This window comes from Ochotona princeps, chromosome 7 (assembly GCF_030435755.1).
Source record: "Ochotona princeps isolate mOchPri1 chromosome 7, mOchPri1.hap1, whole genome shotgun sequence".
Taxonomy (NCBI): Eukaryota; Metazoa; Chordata; class Mammalia; order Lagomorpha; family Ochotonidae; genus Ochotona; species Ochotona princeps.
The window spans coordinates 39,965,042-39,986,688 of NC_080838.1; the positions used below are offsets into that span (position 1 = coordinate 39,965,042).

The window sequence follows — 21,647 nt, forward strand, 5'->3', positions numbered from 1 at the left end:
AAAACAGATTTTTTTTTCTTAATGGACAGTAGACAGACCTGTCCTCTTCTCTAGAGGAAAGCAGGAAAACACCATTTCTGTTTTTCAAAGTTATTTGCTTCAAAAATATCCTGTAAAAGATAGTCTAGAACAAAGGCTACCATTGGTTAAGCTGCCACCTATGATGGCAACTCTGCCTCTGATCCAGCTCCTTGCTAATGTAAGAAGCAGAAGATGGTCCAGGTCCTTGCCCCTGTCACCCAAACAGGAGACCCAGATCTAGTTCCAGGTTCACCTGGCCCAGCCCAGATATAGCCACATGTGGAATGAACCAGTGGAAAGAAATAGTTCATCCTCTGTCTATACATCTCTGTCATCCTACCTTTCAAATCAATAAAGTAAATCTTAAAAGGAGAGAGAGACAGGGCCCGGCGGCGTGGCCTAGAGGCTTAGGTCCTCGCCTTGAAAGCCCCGGGATCCCATTTGGGCGCCGGTTCTAATCCTGGCAGCTCCACTTCCCGTCCAGCTCCCTGCTTGTGGCCTGGGAAAGCAGTCGAGGACGGCCCAGGGCTTTGGGACCCTGCACCCGCGTGGGAGACCTGGAAGAGGTTCCAGGTTCCCGACTTCGGATTGGCGCGCACAGGCCATTGCGGCTCACTTGGGGAGTGGGTCATCGGATGGAGGATCTTCCTCTCTGTCTCTCCTCCTCTCTGTATATCTGACTTTGTAATAGAATGAATAAATCTTAAAAAAAAAAAAGAAAAAAGAGAGAGAGAGACAACAGAAATATGAAAGACCCAACTAGGTCATTCCCTATCAAATACCTAAACATATTTTAACACTGTTAATACTATATAAATAAATGTTCCTGTATTATGAATATTCTACAAATTGGAGATTCAAAAATAACTTAATTAAGTGTAATATTTTTCTAAGTTCTCATAAGTTGCCATACTGAATGGAAATGTAATATCAGGGCCCAGCGCAGTAGCCTAGCAGCTGAAGTCCTCACCTTGAATGCATCGGGATCCCATATGGGCACCAGTTCTAATCCCGGCAGCTCCACTTCCCATCCAACTCCCTGCTTGTGGCCTGGGAAAGCAGTCGAGGAGGGCCCAAATCCGTGGGACCCTGCACCCGTGTGGGAGACCTGGAAGAGGCTCCGGGATTCTGGCTTCAGATTGGCTCAGCTCCAGCCACTGCAACTGCTTGGAAAGTGAACCATCGGATGGAAGATCTTCCTCTCTGTCTCCCCTCCTATCTGTATATCTGACTTTCAAAAATAAATAAATAAATCTTTAAAAAACAAAGAAAAGTAATATCAATTTTCTAACTAAATGTGAATTTGGCAGGGATAAAAGGAAGGTATAGGTCCTCTCTCAGACTCAGAGCAAAGCCTAACAAGATTACTCAGTATGTGGTAAATGAAGCAGTATCTTCCACATCAAATTATCATGGTTCAGTTTTTCATTTAAATTATCTTTGTGACAAGCTTTACTTCCTAAAATGTCTATTTCAATCAGAACAGTTATTTGGTGGCTTGTGTAAACATGGTCAAGCCTGGAATTTTCCCTCTCACGGACAACCTGGATGTCTGTGTTAATTTTTAAGTCATTATTTTCAGTACTGTTCTCTCTTGTCCTGGTCTTTTATCTATTTAAAGAATTGGCTTCTATACTAAATTGATTTTCACAAAATTGTCAATATTTTGGGCACCACTTTATTAGAGTGTGCTTCAAAAATAAAAATTATAAATGATTTTGTAATTGAGAAGCTTTTAAGTCAATGACAAGCCTTTTAAAAATGATAAATTTTTTATTCACACAATGAGCATATTTATCAGATATTTTCATTTTCTACTATCACCACCAGGATGAATTTGGCCTCTGAGCAAATATAAGCATTGAAACATTCTGGTAAAGCAAATCATCATAATTAACTAAATTTAATTAATCCATGTATGCGCTCAAATCAGATTTTCATATGAGTTTATTCATTTGAAGGATTTTAAAATTTTTTCCAGGTCTTTCTTCATGATATTTTTATCATGCTATGGAGGCATGGTTTTTAAAATGAGATTTAAAATTACAAAATTTAAAGATGTTTTCATTGCAAAATTAATGATAACCTTTGTGCCATATAGCTACTTAGAAGACATTTTTCTTAATGAATCACTTTTAAATCTATCATTTGTTGTAACTACATTCATTATTCTGTCACTTGGTGAGTCTAATGGAAAAGGAACAGCTGGTGTCTGGTCTCCAAATAACTGCAAGAGGGTCTTTTGGAGTAATGTAGGGACAATATCAGAACAGCATGAGCAAGTTACACAAAGCAAATTAATTGAAAATTGGTGATCTGAGATCTGGACACATTCTTATGGCATGTAAACATTTGTTCAGATACTAAGGTAATAATGCATTAAGCTATCAGAATTAATTCATCTGCTACCTAACAGAAATGTTAATTTTTCATCGATCATTAGCTTATAATGAAAGAGCTGAATATATAACCAGAAAAACTAAAATGAAAGACATAAATGTTCTGAAAAAGACAAACCACTCCAAGCTAAACTGCTGCACATTACATTGACCCCCATGGCTACACCTTTGAAAACTGTCCCTGAGAGCAATTGATTTACCCTTCCAGCCCTCCTTTAAATTCCAGATTTAAAATGTTAAGAGCCTTTTGCCAAATTATTCTGCTTTTACTCTTTCCTTTGGGATTCTTAAATGATGACTAAAGCAGAAGTCAGGTAGAAAAACAGGACCCAGTGAATTTAATCCTTATAAATTAATGTGACATTTTTTTCTCCCATTGAAAATGGTAAAACAAGTCATCAAAGTGCTTTTTTTGTTAAATATTATCATAGCACAAACATATGAAACATAGTAGATACCAAAATGAGAGCTCATCATGCCAAATTTCCAAAAGTCTCATCACAACTGTTTACTAGCAATTAAGACAAGGAAAGCCTAGGAAAATGATTTTCTTTTTTTTTTTTTTTACAAAAAGTCATGTTGTGTAGTGAGCATGATCCTCTCTACCTATGGAAGAGCAGAGGAGTATGTGCCTTCCCCACTGCCCATCTCAGAGCTGTCTTGAGGGCCACTAAGACCAGTACAGAACTTAGCAAGTGCCTTTGGAGGAGCAGGACACAGTGAGCGTCTGTTTCATAACTGACAAAATTAAAACAAGAGAGTTGCCAAAATGGTCTGTGTGTCTAGAAGACAGGGTACTTTTTGGGAATTAAAACCTCCTCTTTTCAAAGTCAAGTGCAGAAATAAAGAGAATGTGGAAATAATAGTCTTACCCACTTTCCTGTAGCCCTTGAATCTTTGTGCCCTGATTAACCATGTGAAGATTTTCAAAAATAAACGGAAAAGGGCTTGGCAGCGAGGCCTAGTGGCTAAGGTCCTCGCCTTGACCCTATATGGCTGCTGGTTCTAATCCCGGCAGCTCCACTTCCTCTCTATCTCTCCTCCTCTCAGTATATCTGACTTTGTAATAAAAAAATTAAAATAAAGGGAAAAAAAGTGGGAAAAAAAGAGTCAAGTCCAAAACTCTAAATCCCAAGGCTTAGAAACTCTAAATATTAATCTGAGATCCTTTTAAAAGGGACTTTGCCCAAGAGCTCTTCTAACAAAAAAAGCTTAAGGTGCATTTATCTAAGAAAGGAAACGAAATTGCACTGGTAGCACCTAGCAGTGTAGTCTCCAGAGATCTCAGACGGTCTTAAACCCATGCCAACTCTTCTTTTAATATTAATCAATTGATCTATTGATTGACATTTAAAAACAAAATCATGCAACAGAGGAAAACACAGAGCCAGAAACAGTGAGAAAGATCTTCTATCAGTTAATTAATTGCCCAAATACCCTAACACTCAGGTCTGGGCCAGGCTAAAGCCAGGAGTCAGGAAACCCATATTAGTCTCCACCTGAAAGGCAAGGGTCCAGGCACTTGGGCCATTCTCTGCTGCCTTCTGAAACACATGGGCAGGAAAGCTGGAGTGGAAGCAGAGCAGTTGGGGATCAGACGGACACTCTGATAAGGGATGCAGGGGTTGTAAACAATGGCCCAACAACTGCACCACAATATCAACCCAATGCACGTAATCTTATGACACTACCATTTAAGTCTGAATTCCTTACATCCATTTCCCTATTTCATTTCCATGTCCCAAATACTAACGGATCAGAAACTTCAGTCAAGAGGAAGAAGAGTGAAATCATCCACAAGAAGAGATAGTGTTGGTCAAACACTCTTCCATTCATCTTACAAATCTCCTTCATCAGATCCCAATTGGGTAAAAGAAAATACCACAGAAAGTTTAGAGTTATGGCTATCTTCTATATCAGAGAATTTAGACCAAATCAAGAGCCATGTGAGAACTTCATATAACCTAAGATATCTAGGAGACTATTCTACCTATCTTGTCCCTATCAAGGGATAAAGTAAATATCACTCACACTGAACAAATTCTAAAGAAACCGTGGAAATAAAGCAACTAGGTGGCATTCATGATTATATCATAAAACTTAACTGCTTCATGTATGGGTTATACATGATTTTCTAAATTTTAGTATTTGGGTAACATATTTACATGAACATAAATATGCATACAATATGAAATTCTAAAGGCCAGAATAAATACTATTTTCAAATGGCTTGATAATTATCTTGACCTCACAATAATATTAGTAGATATAAATACATATTTCAATAGTTTTCTTTAAACCTGCAACATTGAGAGCCCACTGGTGTCAAATCTGATTACATCATGATTTTATTTTATTCCATTATGTGGGTAATGACAGTTCATACTGAAAGTGGCACCAGTGATAATTCTGCCATTTTCTTGTCCTTCACTTGTATTTTTACTATTATTTATTAGGTATGAATCAAGCTTTCTTAAAAATCTCTTAAACCACTTGGACATTGTGGTAAAAGGCTTAATTAAAGCCAGAAAATATAATATATACATTTGCATAAGTGGACTCTCTTGAACTGTCAAATTTCATAACATCCTACAAGGAAAGTCTATTATATGCTTCTGTAAGGGAATCATCTGGTATCTTCTCCAGGGTTGAATTTAGACACTTCCCTCAGCACTGTCAACCCACCAGAACAGAAATTAGCTGGGAAAGTAACGAATAATTCAAAGACTCTGACTTTTACAAGCCATTCTCATAATTTATTTGAGAACACTGGTTTGCTGATAAGGCATCAAGACTCTGAGATTATAAGTAGGTAAGTTACAGGGGCCAGTGCCATGGTGAAATAGGCTAACCCTGTGCCTGCAGCACCAATATCCCATATGCATGTCAGTCCGTGTTCTGGATGCTCTTTAGGCTCCTGCATCCACATGGAAGACCCAGAGGCTCTTGTCTCTTGGTTTCAGATTGGCTCAACCTTGGCCATGATGACCATTTGAGGAGTGAACCAGTGTATGGAAGATCTCTCTCTCAGTGTCTCTCATTCTCTCTAAATTTGCCTTTCAACTAAAAACAAAAACAAATCTTTAAAAAGTAGGTAAGTTATTATACCCCAAGTAATATTTGATATTATACACCATAGCATTGAGGATAATGATGTTAAGCAGAACAATCATATATCCCCAAAACGTACCTGATTATAAAAAAGACTGAAATGTTCTCTAAATGGTTGACTTATTTTCTGTGCACATATAGTAAAAAACCAAATGAACTCCAAAGAGTCCTTACTTTATATGCCATGTTAAGAACAGCCCCAATAACTGTTACAGGTTAACCTTTGTGACAAGAATTTCAAGACAGATCCAAATACGCTCTTTTATCCAGTGAAATTATTTCCTGCACCCTTCTCAAGTGACATGTATTTCTTGGGTGTTTCCCATATTTTAAGAAATTTTACTGACTATGAACATATATCATCTCATTAAGTCTCAAAAAGCAATGCACCTGGAGCTATCAAAACTGCCATTTCTTCAACCATAGTCTGATAAAAGAAATTTTTCCTACCTCTACTGTGCTCATTCATGACTGATATCCCCTTCACATAATTAAAACTAATGTCATGTCTAAAACTACTTCCAAATAACAGCTCACAGGCATTTAAGAATCATGGAAAAAGAAAAGCAGCGATTTGGCATAAAGAAGGAAGTTTTCCTCAGAGCCCAGTCATAATTTGTCATCAACCATGAATTCTAGTAGACTACCTCATCATTTATGTTTTGTTTCTATTTAGTGTCTGGGTGAATAGGCGATTGGAACTGATGTGATACAGCTAAGCCAAGTGGCACATTAGATACAAACTTTTTTTTTATTTATTAAGTTACATTATGTGGCACAGATTCATAGGCTCTGGGATTCCCCCATACCCTCCCCATACTCTCTCCCCTTGGTGGATTCCACCACCTAGTTGCAGTATTACAGTTCAAATTAAGTCTAGATTCTTTCATTGCAAGTATATACCAAGCATAGAGTCCAGCATCTTATTGTCCAAATAAATTCAACAGTTTCTTAGGGAGACCTTCTCTGGTCTGAAGGTAGAGCTGGCAGAATATCGTCCCGATCAATTAGAAGCCCCAGTACAACATCAATAACAATTTACAACATTATAAAATTAATTGACATAGTATTGAGTAATCAATATGTTATAACAGTGCAAGTTCTTAACCACCTCCTGTGAGAACTTCATTGACCCTTCAGTTTTTGTTTGTACTCAGCACCAGCTGCTATACACCTTAAAGTGGCTATAGGGTACTACTCAGCTGTCTCATGTCTGTTTTCATGATACAAACTTTTAAAACATGCATTCTGTTTGACCAAATAATATCACAAACTACAAATCAAGATGCACCACAATGGCCAAACCAGTATTGTTTACAACAATAAAAATTTATAAACCAACTCATTAGCCAAAAGAAAAAAAGTTGTGAAAATTAAATGATCATAAAGCTGTCTTAACAATTTTAATGATTTAGTAAAAATTCTAAGAACTGTTCCTAAGCAACAAATACTATGTACTAAGTTATAGGATATTTTACTGTATATATGCAACATTATGTAATAAACATATAAAATTTGTAAAATAATAAGGCCTTGCATATTTTATATATATTTTTGAGATCTTTTTTGTTCTTTTGAAACACTTTTCTGCATTGAATGTTCAAATTTTAGGAGGAAAGATTGCTTGTAATGAGTACTTGAATTCGGCAAACTTTTATCAGCAGATTATTATACAATTCAGTCAATAAATACTTAATGAATAATACACATGATTATCAATGTGAAGGATAGTATAACATGGTTTTCGCTTTTAGTGAGTTCACAGTGTAGCAAAAGAAACATAAAATAAGACAACTAATTAAAAGTTAATTCAGGATAACTTTTTATCTGACATTCTTATGAACAATAATAACCTTAAGCCAAATAAATAATACAAGAAAGACCAGACTCAGATATAAAGATGTATTCATTCAACTATTTATTTCCTAGGCATCAACTATATGTTAATTATTAACTAGATGCCTGGGTGCTATGGATCTGGCAATTATGCAACAAATGATGTCTCGGCTCTCCTAGAGCACACTTGCACTCTGTTACAAACACGAGCTTAATTTAGCCCAACTTAAATTAAGACGGCTATGGAATATTCATACAGAAGTGTCAGACACTTAAATTTCTATGTATAAAAATTACAAGATAAGTATGGGTAGAACCTTGAGATTTGGGATTATTGTGCCGATTCCACCAGAGACAGCATATGAAGAGCAAAATCCTGAGAAACAGCAGCTACTTGAAGATTAACATGGAAAAAGAACAATCAATGACAGATACAGATGGAGAAGAACTAGAGAAAACATTTCCAAAAACCCAAGGAAGGAGAAAATTTTAAGTGTAGTTAATCATATCAAATGGAGTAGAAAGGAATGGAAACAGAGGAATGGAATAAGATGTTGTGGTGGTTGAAAACAAACGGGATCAAAGTACTGGGAAATACCACGTGAACTGGTTTTGAATAGAAATCAAACACCTATGCCTGCCACAGCAGATGCCAGAATGGATTTTTAAACGACAAACGTATATGAAAGAGGGCAGGAAATCTAGAGAATTCCTGCATGCTGATCATTATTCCCTAGTTTTATAAGATATGTAGGTTGGAAGTTGAGTAGGAGCAGAGATTAAGCAGAGAGCCTCAAGAAAAGTATGAAAGTTTGAAATAGCTGCTAAAGGGAACTGAAATGCCAAGTGACAAAAAATAAAAAGAATATCCAATAGTACTCAGGATTCAACTCAGACTGGAAACCATATGCTTCTGTGATATGAATAGCACCCATTGTGTTTTTCTTTAGCTGTGCTGCACAGTCCTTATGTAGCAGTAAAATAACTAAATGGAAGAACTGATCCAAAAAATTTCAATTGACAATACTGAAAGCAGAAAAATGCTTTGGAAATCTTACTGCCTTTAATATTTTAATTGACATGTTAAAGTAATACATATTATGGAGTATTCTGTGATATTTCTATACATGTATTTATTGTGTACTGTTCAAATTAGGATAAGCATTTCTATTACCACACACAGAAATTTATAATTTCTTTGTAGTGAAAACATTCATAATCTCTGCTCTGTTCTGAAATACATATAATCTTGTCACCATCTATTGTCATCCTGATGTTCAGTAGAACAGAACTTACTTCTCTAACTATAACTTATTACCCATTGACCAACCTTCCCATCGCCTCCTCATTCTATTCTCCCTAACATTTTATAGGAATATACACTAAACTTCTATGAATCAATGCTTTTAGATTTCACATATGAGTAAAATCATGTGATATTTATCTTATTATGGAGGAGAGTCACAATTTTCAACTACTTATTTATTTTTATTTATTTGAACGGGGCGGGGGGGGGAGAAGAGAACTTCCATCTGTTGATTCATTCTCCAAATGAAAGCAAGACTGGGCTAGGCTAAGCCAGGACAAAGCTAGGAGTCAGGAATTCCATCTGGGTCTTTAATGCGTATATGGCAGGGGCCCAAATACTTCAATCATCACCTGCTGCTTGCAGGGTATTTTTAGAAGGAACCTGGATCAGAAGCAGAGACAGGACTTGATCCCAGGCATTCTAATATGGCATACATTCTATATGGTTATGCAGAAGCTTAACCACATGCCACAATGCCTACCTGCCCTACTATTTAAAAACAATAGCACAAAAGAAAGAAAGGTGGGGGTAGAGAAGGAAGGAAATAATGGAAGGAAGGAAGGAAGGAAGGGAAGGAGGGAGGGGAAGAAAGAAAAAAAAAGAAAAAGAAAAGAAAAAAGGAAAAGAAGAGAAGAGACAAGAAAAGAGAAAAAGGGAGGGAGGGAGAGAGGGAAAGAGGGAGGAAGGAGAGAAGAAAGAAAGAAACTTGGCCCTAAATTTCCAATTTCCCAAATAAAAATTTTTTGGTGTCAAAGCACAAACTATATAGCATAAACATTTGAAGAAACTAAAACACTGCATGAAAACCCCTATGAACCTTATAATCCAGAGTTTTAAAAGTATAATTAAAAACCTGGGTAAGAAAATGTCATACAAATACAACTAAAGTACTCAAAAAGCATGGACAAGGACATTGACATTACATTTACCCAGAAGGATCTGAAAAAGTGAAAGTGATATTCATTGATAGGCTTGAACTAAACAGAAAAGTAAAGCAGTGTACTCTAGAGAAAAGAAACTACATAAACCAAGTTATGCAAGTAGCCATCCATGATAAACAACAAGCAAAAAAGCTGGTTTATCTTGCCCAAAAGACAAAAGGGATATAAAAAAAAAAAGATTGGGAAGTTATGCTGAGACTATGTCTTATAACTTAGGATAACACACTAAATTGAATGTAATTTTGAACATGGTGAAGAAGTCTTAGCAGGCTTGAACCAAGAAATTACAGAATATGAGGTTATACTGGGGAAATTATAAGAATGGCCTTTATGCTCCAGCTTTTTATTTTCCAAAAAGAGACATGATCATGCCATGTATAATCTTAACAGTGATGGAACTCATGTATTTTTCATGATGATAAAGATGAAACTTCCAGGATTTGATCTTTGCTGCATAAAAACATACTGTTTTCCTCTCTTCTTTCCCAAACAATATTTCTGAAATGGATATGTATGTCAAGGAAGAAGAAGAATAAAAAAAAGTAAATTATAGCCTAGCCTTAAAATTCCAATGAATTAAGTAAACATGAACATGAAGACAGCTGTCTAAGTAAAAAAACAATATGTACCTGAAAAGTCATGTGAAAATGGAGAATAATTTTGCTTTGGTAAAAAAGATTCAGGCTGAGTGTTTAGCAGCAATTTTAATGTCACTTGCGGCCCCTACATTCCTTAGCAGAGTGCCAGGATTACAGTTCTGGCTCCACTCTCCAGTCCAGCTTCCTACTAATGCGCAACCCGTGAGGCAGCAGGATACAACTCGGGTACTTGGATCCATGCCACACATGGGGAAGACCCAGATTGAGTCCCAGGCTTTTGGCTTCAGTCTGGTCTGGCTCCAGTTTTGGTAAGCAGTTAGGGATTGAACCAGCAAACAGGAGACTGCTCTCATTCTCTATTTCAAATAAAGAATTCTTTTAAAGCAAAGATTTGTATGTACACATCTAAACCAGTCCCTGCTTACCCTGAAACAATCTATGCATCTCCATATACTTATTTGCAATATGGAAGCCTTTAAAAGTCATGACCAAGGGTACATACCAAGTTGTCCTTTGTGCTGTGGACAGCTCTAAATCCAAGATATTAAAATATATCTATTGGCTTCAGATGTGTCTATTTTTTAAAAGATTCATTTTTTTAAAGATTTATTTTACTTGAAATTTAGAGTTGCAGCAAGCAGGAGGGAGAGACAGAGAGCGTGATCTTCTATCCCTGGATCACTCCCTCAAATGGCCAGAACTGGGCCAAGCACCAAGCTTCTTCCAACTCTCTCATGCAGCTGTAGGGATCTAAGAACTTGCTCCATCCTCTGCTGCTTTCCCAGATGATAAGAAGGGAGCTGGACTGAAAATGGAGCTGCCAAAACAGGAACTGGAACACCCAAAAGATGCTCACACCACAGGCGGCGATGTAACTTCCTATGCCATGCCACTGATTCCAAGATATGTGTTCTTTAAATCCACTCAAAAGACCACTAAATTTGAATTTTTCTTTGGAGTAAACATTTCTATTTCCATGGGGGGAAAAAAAGACATTTCCTTGGGAAAACTGGGTCTACTCAATTTTCCTCAAATTATGTTCCACCAACAAATTAAGCAGGACAACTAGAGGGGGGTTTCTCTAAAATGAAGGCCTCATATCCCCTGTAGACACAGAAACCCAGAACTTTTTTAAAACAAGGCCTGATGATCAGAACTATTAAAACTTCCTAGATTATTTTATATAAGGTAAACTGTTTTAATCTTTTGTAACCCAGGATACTAAAACTAAACACAACAGGTTGGCTAGGGGGCAGAGGTGGAGAGGGGGAGACTGCATTTGATTTCCGAATCTTGTTTGCAGCTAAAAGTTAAAAGAGTTAATGCCATATTTATATCTGCACCCTCAGAACCAGGCAGAGAATCTGGCAGATGAACAGAAAAATTATATAGATCTGAACTGAAGAGTGTGGTCATGGAAGGCATGGTGTACTCTAACATTATTTACATCTTCATTTCCTCTTCTCCCTTCTGACCCCCGTAACAGAATAAGCACTGCATTATCAACAGCTTTTGCACTGGGATCCAGGTTTCTGTCATACCTCTTCTTAGGGATAATTAGGGAATCTCCTGTATCTTGAAATGAACTGATTCGCAAGGGCTTATAGTAGAACATGTAGATGATATTTCCCAAATGTTTCTCTTGCCTACACTCTTACAAATGATATCTTTTCCTTTCTCATAAATAACAGTTTATATGGCATTTAGCATATATGTTTTGCTTTGTACAAAAAAGTACAAATAATAATCCTTATATAAATATTAATGTCTGTCAGACTAGCAATAAGGTCAAAAAATTAATTCTCCTCAGACGATCACTACATATCATATACATGTATTAAAATATCACACTGTCCACCATAAATGTGTGCTATTATACGTGTTAATCAAAAAACATTTTTTGAAAAAAATTGTTTTAAATGGAAACTATTTTTGAAGAATTTTTTCAACTTTCATATAAATCTATCCCTCGGTTGAATTTCCTATTTTTGAACTTTAAGGAGCTAATTAGTCTTTTTGGCAACAGATAATTCTTCAAGGTACCCTTATTGCAAAAGTTGTTTGGAAATGCAGGTGTAGCTAGGCCGAGAGCAATGCCTCAATACCTAAATCCTCACCTTGCAAGCCCAGGATCCTATATGCATGCCAGTTCATGTCGCCACTGTTCCACTTCCCATCCTGCTCCCTGTTTGTGGCCTTGGAAGGCAGCAGAAGGTGGCACAAAGCCTTGGGACCCCTCCGGCCTTTGAGGTCATTTGGGGAGTGAACCAGTGGATGCAAGATTTCCTCTCTGTCTCTCCTTCTCTCCATAAATCTAATGAGCCTTCCCAATAAAAATGAACAAATCTTTTAAAAAAGAAAATTGTAACTTTTCTTGCCACTTTTCTTCTCACTGAAATTTCCAATTATGAAAGAAAGCTATTTTGACCTATTCTACCTTTAAACAAAAAACAAAAATCTCAGTTCTAAAACCCTTATTTAAAAAAGCCTAATAACTACTTATCCCTGAACTGGTAACCTTTTTGAGCTTTTTGTTTATGTGTTGTGCAGAAACTGTTGTCAGATGAGGCACTGCCAAGCAGTGACATGGCTTTGTAAATGTCATAGGTAAGAATACAGGTAATTTACTCATTACTATGTCAATTAATTCCATAATGATGTAAATTTTTGCTGATGGTATGTTGGAGCTTTTAATTGATCGGGATGATACTCTGCTGGCTCTGTCTTCAGACCAGAGAGGGTATATCTAAGAAGCCGTTGAACTTGACTGGACAATAAGATGCTGGACTCTATGTTTGGTATATGCTTGCAATGGGGGAATCTCAACTGAACTTGAACTGTGGTTATGCAACAAGGTGGAGGAATCCACCATGGTGGGAAGGTTTGGGGAGGGGTGGGGAGAATCCAAATACCTATGAAACTGTGTCACATAATACAATGTAATTAATGAATTAAAAATAATAAATAAAAAAAAGAATACAGGTAAGAAAGAAACACTGTCTGGAAAGCAAGCTAAGTTTTTGACCAAAACATTCTTGCTACATATGCATTCCTACCAATCATGCTTACCTAACTAAAAAGTAATAAACGACTTGGAGAGGTTACATATTTAACAAAAGAGAGGAACATCCTATGTCAAACAAACTATTGTGAGCCATTTTTCAAAAAGTTTAAAAAATTGGCTTATTTCCTGACAAACTGTATTCCCTTATGGCTTTGTGTTTCCTTAAAAACCCAAAACTAATCCCAGATTTGAGGCTAACGTCTAAAAAGGTCATGAGGTGACATGCATTCCAAAAAAGTCAGCTTGAAAGTCCTCTTACTTAAGGTGAACTTTGCATTATGTTAAAGTGAGAATACAACAATAGAACTGAGAGCCTGGAAAAAGTTCCATGCTTAGAGACTAACTATTAGTTTTTGCTTTACAAGACTAAATCTAGGAACATATGTGAGGGAATGACAAAAAAATTACACAAAAATGGAATTAAAACATAAACATCAACAAAAGTTTGAAGCCCATACATACTTCATTCCATAATGTGCATTTCTATAAACGTTTTGAAGGTCTCTCATATTCATGTATTTCAAAAAGTTTTTGTAGCAAAATTAGTTTTTAATTCAATTTTGCATAAATTTTTAAACTTATTATGTTACTTCTTGCAAATCAGATTTGGTTTCATCAAAAGCATTATCATTAATTCTTAATGATAATTAGCCTGCCTGTGTCTGTGACAGGCAGAGTACCATTTTTTTTTTATTTTCTAGACTCATGTATGCGGAAAGTATCACTCCACTTTGTCACAACATAAAATATTCTGTGTTTTAGAAGTATATGTATTAGTAGCACCAAGTAAGACAGCATCCCTAAGTTATACATTTGCTGTCCAACACAGATACTATCCAAGTGAAATATGACACAGATAGATAAAGGGTTTCATAAAAGCAAGAAGTCTGAACTAGTAGCTAACTGGGTTAAAGAAAAATAGATAATGCTTTAATTGTGTTAATTTTTAAGATAAAACAACTTATAAATTTAATGTTTGTCATTAAGTTGCAATGATAATATAAATAGATAAAAGAAGAAAAGACTGCTTGTGACAGATATTAGAAAAATTATTCAAATTTAAGTATGAATTCATCAAGTTTCTCAGTAGCCTACTGTTTTGAGTAATTCTGGAGGTAAAATGAAGGGATAAAAATAGAGTTCTGTAATTAAGGCTATTATAAGTAAATAACCAGAAGGTTTCATTTTAAAAGTCTCATTTTTTCAGTAAGACTCAATGTGGGAAAAGCCTTAGAAGGGTTTGTCAGTTCTGTGACAAAATAGGCATTCCACTAGCCATTTAAAATCACCAACAAATTATTTTGTTTGTGAATGTCCACAATGTTTAATATATTCAGGAAGCGTGAGGAAAAAACAATTAAATATTCTTGGTCACAATTAAAGCTTTTTATGTGAAAAGCATGAAGAATGTTTTCCCTGGAATGTATGATTATTATTTCCTCTTCCTGAAATTGTAACTATTTTTTTTGTTTCGTTACATAGAGTCTTAATAAAATTTTTTCCTCTCATCACTGCCACTTCATCATAATGAATCTCCTTGAATACTTCTTTTGACTTCTTAATGAATGACCTGTTACAATCCTTATTATAATAACAATTGTTTCTATCCATTCTCGAAGCGTATGTATTGTAGGAAAGTATTATCATCTCAGGAATTTTTTGTGATCTCTTTTATAGCATTATAAATACCACAATGGTTTTCTTTACCACCGAAAGTCTCATACAGAGAATTTTTTTCCATTTGTCAAAAACTAATGAAAAAAAATCTGTATTCACTTAAAGCAGTGGCTTTTTAAAAATTCATTATACAACCCAGGACAACTTAATCAAACCTACAGAATATAAATTTATTGTATTGAAAAACATTCTCTGGGGCCAGAGTTGGGGCACATCAGGTTAAGCCGCTGTTTTCAAGGCTAGCACCCCAAATTGGAGTGCTGCTCCAGTCCCAGATTCTCCTCCCTATCCAACTTCTACTAATGCACCAAGGACGCCAGCAAAATATGGCTGTTGTAGACATTTAGGGAGTGAGCCAATTAATAGAAGACTTGTCTCAGCTTGTGTCTCTTCTCTGTCTCTGCCTTTCAAATGAAAAAAAAAAGGAATCAATTAATTTTTTTTAAAAGATGGTCCAAGTACTTATACCCCTACTACCAATGTGGGAGACCAGGACAAAGTTCCTGGAGCCTTACATCAGCCTGGCCCATAACCAACTGTTAGAGCCACTGGGAGAGTGAACCGGTGATTGGAATGCTGACTATCTCTCCTTCTCTTCCTCTCTCTCTCTCTCTTCCTCTCTTCTTCCGTCTCTCCCTCTCCCACTCCATTTCTATCACTCTGCCTTTTCAAATAAATAAATCTTACACACACACACACACACACACACACACACACGCAACTTCCCTTAGTCCACCAGCCTGTTACCATTAGAGCTTCCAGGAAATGCAAATCAAAGGACATTCAGTTAATGCTAACACTAACAATTCATCAATTACTACTCTCTAACTTGAAGGTATGGTATAAACCCAAACAAGTAGGTTGAAATTACAAAATTTCAACCTTCTAAAATCATTTGCTGCTTCAAATGACTAGTAATCCACCTATCATAAAGCTATTATGTTGATTTTGAGAGTATAATATCTAGAGTGTTATTCAGTATCAGTGTTGCTGCACAATTATGCAGCTATTGTTGAATTCTTTTTGTTATGAAATAAATAAAATGTCAGGAAAATGCTTGTTAAATCTTGCTGATAATACATCTTGAAGTATGTATTTATATAATGAGAGTGTTGAAGATATATTCAAAATGTGAATCAAAACCTTGGGGAAAAAAATTTTTTTTCAAAACCTTGGAAAAAAAAGGTCTTGCTAAGATTGCACTGCCCTCTACTGCTAAAATTATTGCTCACAGCAAAGTTCATGTGCTTTTTGCAGATCAGCATTTTCATGACCCATTTGTCCAACTATGGGAATGACCGGCTGGGATTATATACATTTGTTAATCTGGCTAATTTTGTACAGAGCTGGACCAACTTGAGACTTCAGACTCTACCGCCAGTGCAATTGGCTCATAAGTATTTTGAGCTCTTTCCGGATCAGAAAGACCCTCTCTGGCAGGTAAAAGTTGGTTTCATAATCAGTTTAAGTAATTAATACTATAAACATATCTTTAGTTCTGAGATAATCTAAATCTTAAATTATGCAAGCTCAATAAGGGATTCATGATGAAATTACAGAACTATGAAAGCTCATTGATGGATTCAGTGGTTGTTAGATTTTCATCAGTTTGTAATCTGCAGCAGGATGGGACACTAGAGTATAGGAAACAGGTTGTGTGATAGGCAGGTAGCAAGCTGGTCAGTCTTAAACATGTTTCTATTTCTCTGAAGACTAAATCTGATTAGAATCTGGGAGAAGGGCCCAAAATTGACATCTTTCTTTCTGAACCATGAAGTACACCAACAGCCACAGAATCTGATAGTTTTCCAAAATATTAAGTGGGAATTATTTGGGACATGAGGAGGGATACATTTCATGAAAAAAAAAAAAAAACACCAAATGTCTTTAGAGAAAAGAAAATAAAGAATGGAAATAGCAAACTCAAACCAATTTAGAACAGACCTGTCATGACGAAAAAGGAACTACTTTGAAATTTTCCATTGTAAGATCAGTGGAAATGAACAATCTTAGCAAATGAATAGATAGTGTTCTCTTTGGATGTCATTTATTTGTCTTCTGGAGTAACTGGCTTATCGTACAAAAGAGTCAAAAAGAGACTTCAGATTTTTTACCACAATCTTAACTCTGAAGTTCACTGAGATCTACTTCTGAAGACTGTGATTGGTCACAGAAAAATCTCTGTCTGCAAACCTTAGGAACAATTAGAATGTGTGGAGCCAGATGCCTAGAACTGATTTCCTCTTTGCCACACATAATGTGACTTTAAATAGTTGCCTTTGCCTTTCTTTCCCTCAGTTTCCTTGTCTGCAAAATGGGAATAATAGTTATATAGGATATTTGTGAGAATTAAATGATTTGAAATATGTAAAGTGTGCTGCTGGACACAAATACACCAAATTGAAATCGGTGGCTGTTGGGGAAGGTATTTAACTTAGTAGCTAAGACAGTCATTATGAAGTCTGTCTATTATGACGATAGCTAAGTTCTAGTACCAGCACTGGGAGCAGCAGTTATGACTCAACAAGTTGGATTCCTGCCATGCACAATATGGGAGAACTGTTTTGAATTTCTGGCTCCATACCTTGGTCTAGCTCAGCTCCTGGCCATTTCAGGCATTTTGGGAGTGAACCAATAGATGGGAATTATTTCTTTCACTCCCTGCTTTTCAAACTTAAATAAATAAATAAATAAATAAATAAAACCAGTATTATAAATTACAGATTTAATACTGGATACTGCGTTTTACTTGTCCCACCTTAACCATGGTAGAACATCAATAGATACTAGACACTGGGAAGATGTACAATTTCACTGTCTTAAAATTCTATTTTAAAATTAAGATTATTATTATTTTAAGTGACATCTAGAAATAATTTTTCTATAATAGCAGCCAAACTTTATTTTAGTCTTGAAATTTTTCATTTAATTAAAATAATCAGAAATTGTTTAGCTTCATATGTCCCCAATGCAAACTGAATGAAAATTTAAAATGATCTGATGTGTCTAATCCTGAAAAACCATTAAAGGGCACTATAATTTCCTCCTTTTTGACAGAATATGCAATTTAGAGTTGAAAAGAAGTATATTCTAGATACATGTTGCATGGCAAGTGTTATAATACTTGAAGTATTATAAACCAAAAAGACACTCCTTCATTTTCAATATATCCTACCACCAGAATTTAGTACTGTTAAGAATCATAGTCTGTAAAATGACATTTTTAGATGTACACTTACCAATCTTTGAAGGCAGCTGAAAGGCATTTGCTGTCTCTTTAAGTGGTTTTATTATGGCCACAGCCTAAGCCCTTTGCTTTGCTTTTTATTCTGTTTTTATGTAATTATTTTAAATTTTGAGTTTTGTAGTGCAATTCCATAGGGTCTGGAATTTTGAAGCACATAAGGAAAGCTCAAAGTTACTTAGAATAAAAATCAAACACCTTATATTTAAGTTATACACTGAGTATGGAGATTGAATCTTCTTTCAGGCTAGCAGGAAGCATAGTGTCTGCTTAAAAATAAAAAAGTTAAACATAGAACTGCCAGTAGCAAGAAATATAAAAAAGCTGCCAGTGCTCTGTGGTTGTTTACCAGGCGTGGTAGACATTAACTTCAGGACTGAAAGGAGCTATCTAACAGCTTCAGAGATACCACTTCAGGGTTTGCATTTTGTAAAAACAACCCCCTGTCCCCTTGTGAGGTATCTTTTAAGGACAAAAGGTGGGAAAAGGAGCACACAATGGATGTTCACAGAAACACACCTCTGTATTCTCCTTCCATCCAGAATCCTTGTGATGACAAACGCCACAGAGACATTTGGTCTAAAGAAAAAACATGTGATCGCTTACCGAAATTCTTGGTAATTGGGCCCCAGAAGACTGGTGAGAAACCTTTATATTATAATGAACAAAATAGTGAAAAAATCTTGATGATTAGACAATGAATTCTTGTCACAGTGAGTTTTTAAACTTTCTATAAATGCTGTAAATTAGTTCTATGGTATTTTCTCACATAATCTTCACTCAAGCCAGTAATATACTATACTCTTATCAAAGTGTTTTCTAACTCTAAAATATTAAATAAATGTTACACAATTTGAATATTCACACATCAGTCTAATGACACATATCTTTTTTTCTCAAAGACATTAGTTTAAGAGGGTTGTTAGCTTTTCTAAGCCAACATTCAATCAAGTGTTTAGAAAATGATTGACAGGATTTCGTGAAAAGTACAAAGCCCAAATAAGTACCTATAACTCTAAATAAATTGCTTCCAGAAAAATAGTCTCTTAGGGCACCATCTTTCTGATATAGTTTACTTCTAACTTATTTCTTGCAGAGATGACTATTTTTTAAATGTCTAAAAGATGTTCGAGAAGCATAATTCCTAGACATAAGCAAAACTTTGTGCTGAGAAAGGCATTTACTCATACTCAGGAGAAATATTTTACACCTTTTCTTAAAATGGTGTGCAATTTTTCCCCCATAAACTTCTTGTTTCTGTAAGAATCAGTATTAAAATGAAGCCCAGTGGAAGCTTAAAAATGCCAGACATTCAAACAGTCCTGCATGATAAATTATTTGGGGTCCTTAGCTTCTGGCTTCACAGGAAACAGCCACTGCCATCATACATTCCTGCTCTTCATCCCACTAGATACCTGAGGAGAAGCCTGTGCAATGTACACAGAGTTCAGCCTATATCAGTTCTTCATAGTCCCAATATTTTTGTAGCCCTTATTTATTTCATGTACGCTTTCCATTTTCAGCCAAAGTCAACTAGGAAAATACAGACACCATACTCCCCTCCAGTAAACTAACACCTCAGTCACACTGTAATTGCTGATCACATCTCTCTAAACCTTGGCATGTCAAGTTTGCTTCAGAAAGGGCTGCAGGATATGATTCTCTCGCTAAGCTGGATATACAGACACTCTAACACTTAATGGCAGAATTAAACTGAAACTCAACTGAGTTTCCCAATGCTTATGTTACAAACTGGATGTAATATTTGCCTTTGGGAGAACTTTTTAAATATAAATTTAGTAATTTTTACCAAATTGCATTATTCTTGTTTTACTGAGATATAACTTCCATGTGACAAAATTTGCCCATTTAAAATGTACAATTTTCTCCATTTATTATTATTAATACTTTACGATACAGTTCCACAGGCTTGGGATTTCCTTTATCCTCCACCCCAAAATCCCTCCCCCACAAAAATCCCTCCCCCACACACTGATTTCCACTGTATTAGTACTATAGTATAGTTCTCCAAAAACAGTCATAAATCCAACATTATGGGTATGGACAATGGCAGAGAGTCCAGCATCCTGTTGTCAAGATATAGTACACAGTTTCATTGGGAGTTCATCTTTGGTCTGGAAGTAGAGATACATACTGCATTTTATCCTCTTCTGAATATGATAGTCTCCATTACACAGTCACTATACATACCTTAAATGAAAAGCCACAAAATAAAATCAACAAAAGGAAGAAAAATACAAATTTACAACCCATGAAGTTAAATAACATGCTATTGAACGGTTAATGTATCGCTGAAGAAATGAAAAAGAAAATCAAGAGCCTCCTTGAAGAAAATGTTGCTACTGTATGAACTATGAGTCACTGAAGAATTTAATGAGAAAAATCACTGTTTTGAAGAAATGAAAATTTTAAAAAAATCAAAATCCATAAGATATAGTTTCTGCTATCTGTTGTTGGTGAGATATGTCTCCTGTAAACAACAATAGATAGGTTTTGTTTTATGATCCACTATAATAATCTGTGCTCAAAGAATGTGCCTCTTCCAGACCTGCCCTACAAACGATACTTAAAGATGTTGTCAACAGGAAAAAGGAATAGTGCCCACCAAAACCAAAGGCAAACATGGAGAACATCCCAGTAAAATGACAACACAAGACTAAATCAAACAATCAACAACCCACTGCTAAAAAGATTGAACCAAATTGCTACTCATTCATATTAATACTGCATGTAAATAGCTTAATGTACATTTTGGTGGATTTTGGAAATCATATTGAGAACTGTAATCACATTAACATTCAAGATATGGGATAGTTCCGTCATGGAAAGTTTTGTCCATGTTTCTTTAAAGTCAGTCCTCTCCACAAGTATCACTTTCTGCTCCTGTAGTTTTTTCTTTCTTTCAGAGTGTGATACACAAGCAAGTATACAGTGTGCATTATTTTGTGTTTGACTTTTTATTAAGCATATTAAACTTCTGACATTCATCCATATAGTGTATACCAATATTTTGTGAAGTTTTTTTATTAAGCAAAAGCATCTTCTCCTATCAGTACCATGAGATTTAAACAGCATCATTTTTAACTGTTATTTAGCTCAAAATTGTTATTCTGAATGATTCTTCATAAATTTCTGAATATTCAAGTATGCTTCAGTGTTGAAATGGACAAAAATTACAAAATTGAGGTTCTATAAATGTAGCTATGATATTGTTCAGTTATTACTGATAAAATATATATACACAGAATAATTTTAATATTCAAGAATATGTAAATATTATGCCTTTTATTGCCTAACTGCTGCTGATCATGAAATGCATAAAAACCAAAAAGAATTTAATATAATTCTTAAAATAAAATTTAGATTATTTTCCTTTCTCATATTTATTCTTTTCTTTAAATAATGCATCCCATATTTTTTCTTAG

General features: G+C 35.5%; 1 protein-coding gene across 1 annotated transcript in view; it reads left to right on the forward strand.

Annotated features, from left to right (window-relative positions):
* LOC101534656 (N-deacetylase and N-sulfotransferase 3) overlaps nt 1-21,647 on the forward strand; it is a 151,235-nt gene that overhangs the window by 107,321 nt on the left and 22,267 nt on the right. Inside the window, exons 6-7 of the mRNA XM_058666962.1 lie at nt 16,215-16,397; nt 18,744-18,840. Coding sequence (XP_058522945.1) covers nt 16,215-16,397; nt 18,744-18,840 — 280 coding nt within the window. The remainder of the gene's footprint in view (nt 1-16,214; nt 16,398-18,743; nt 18,841-21,647) is intronic.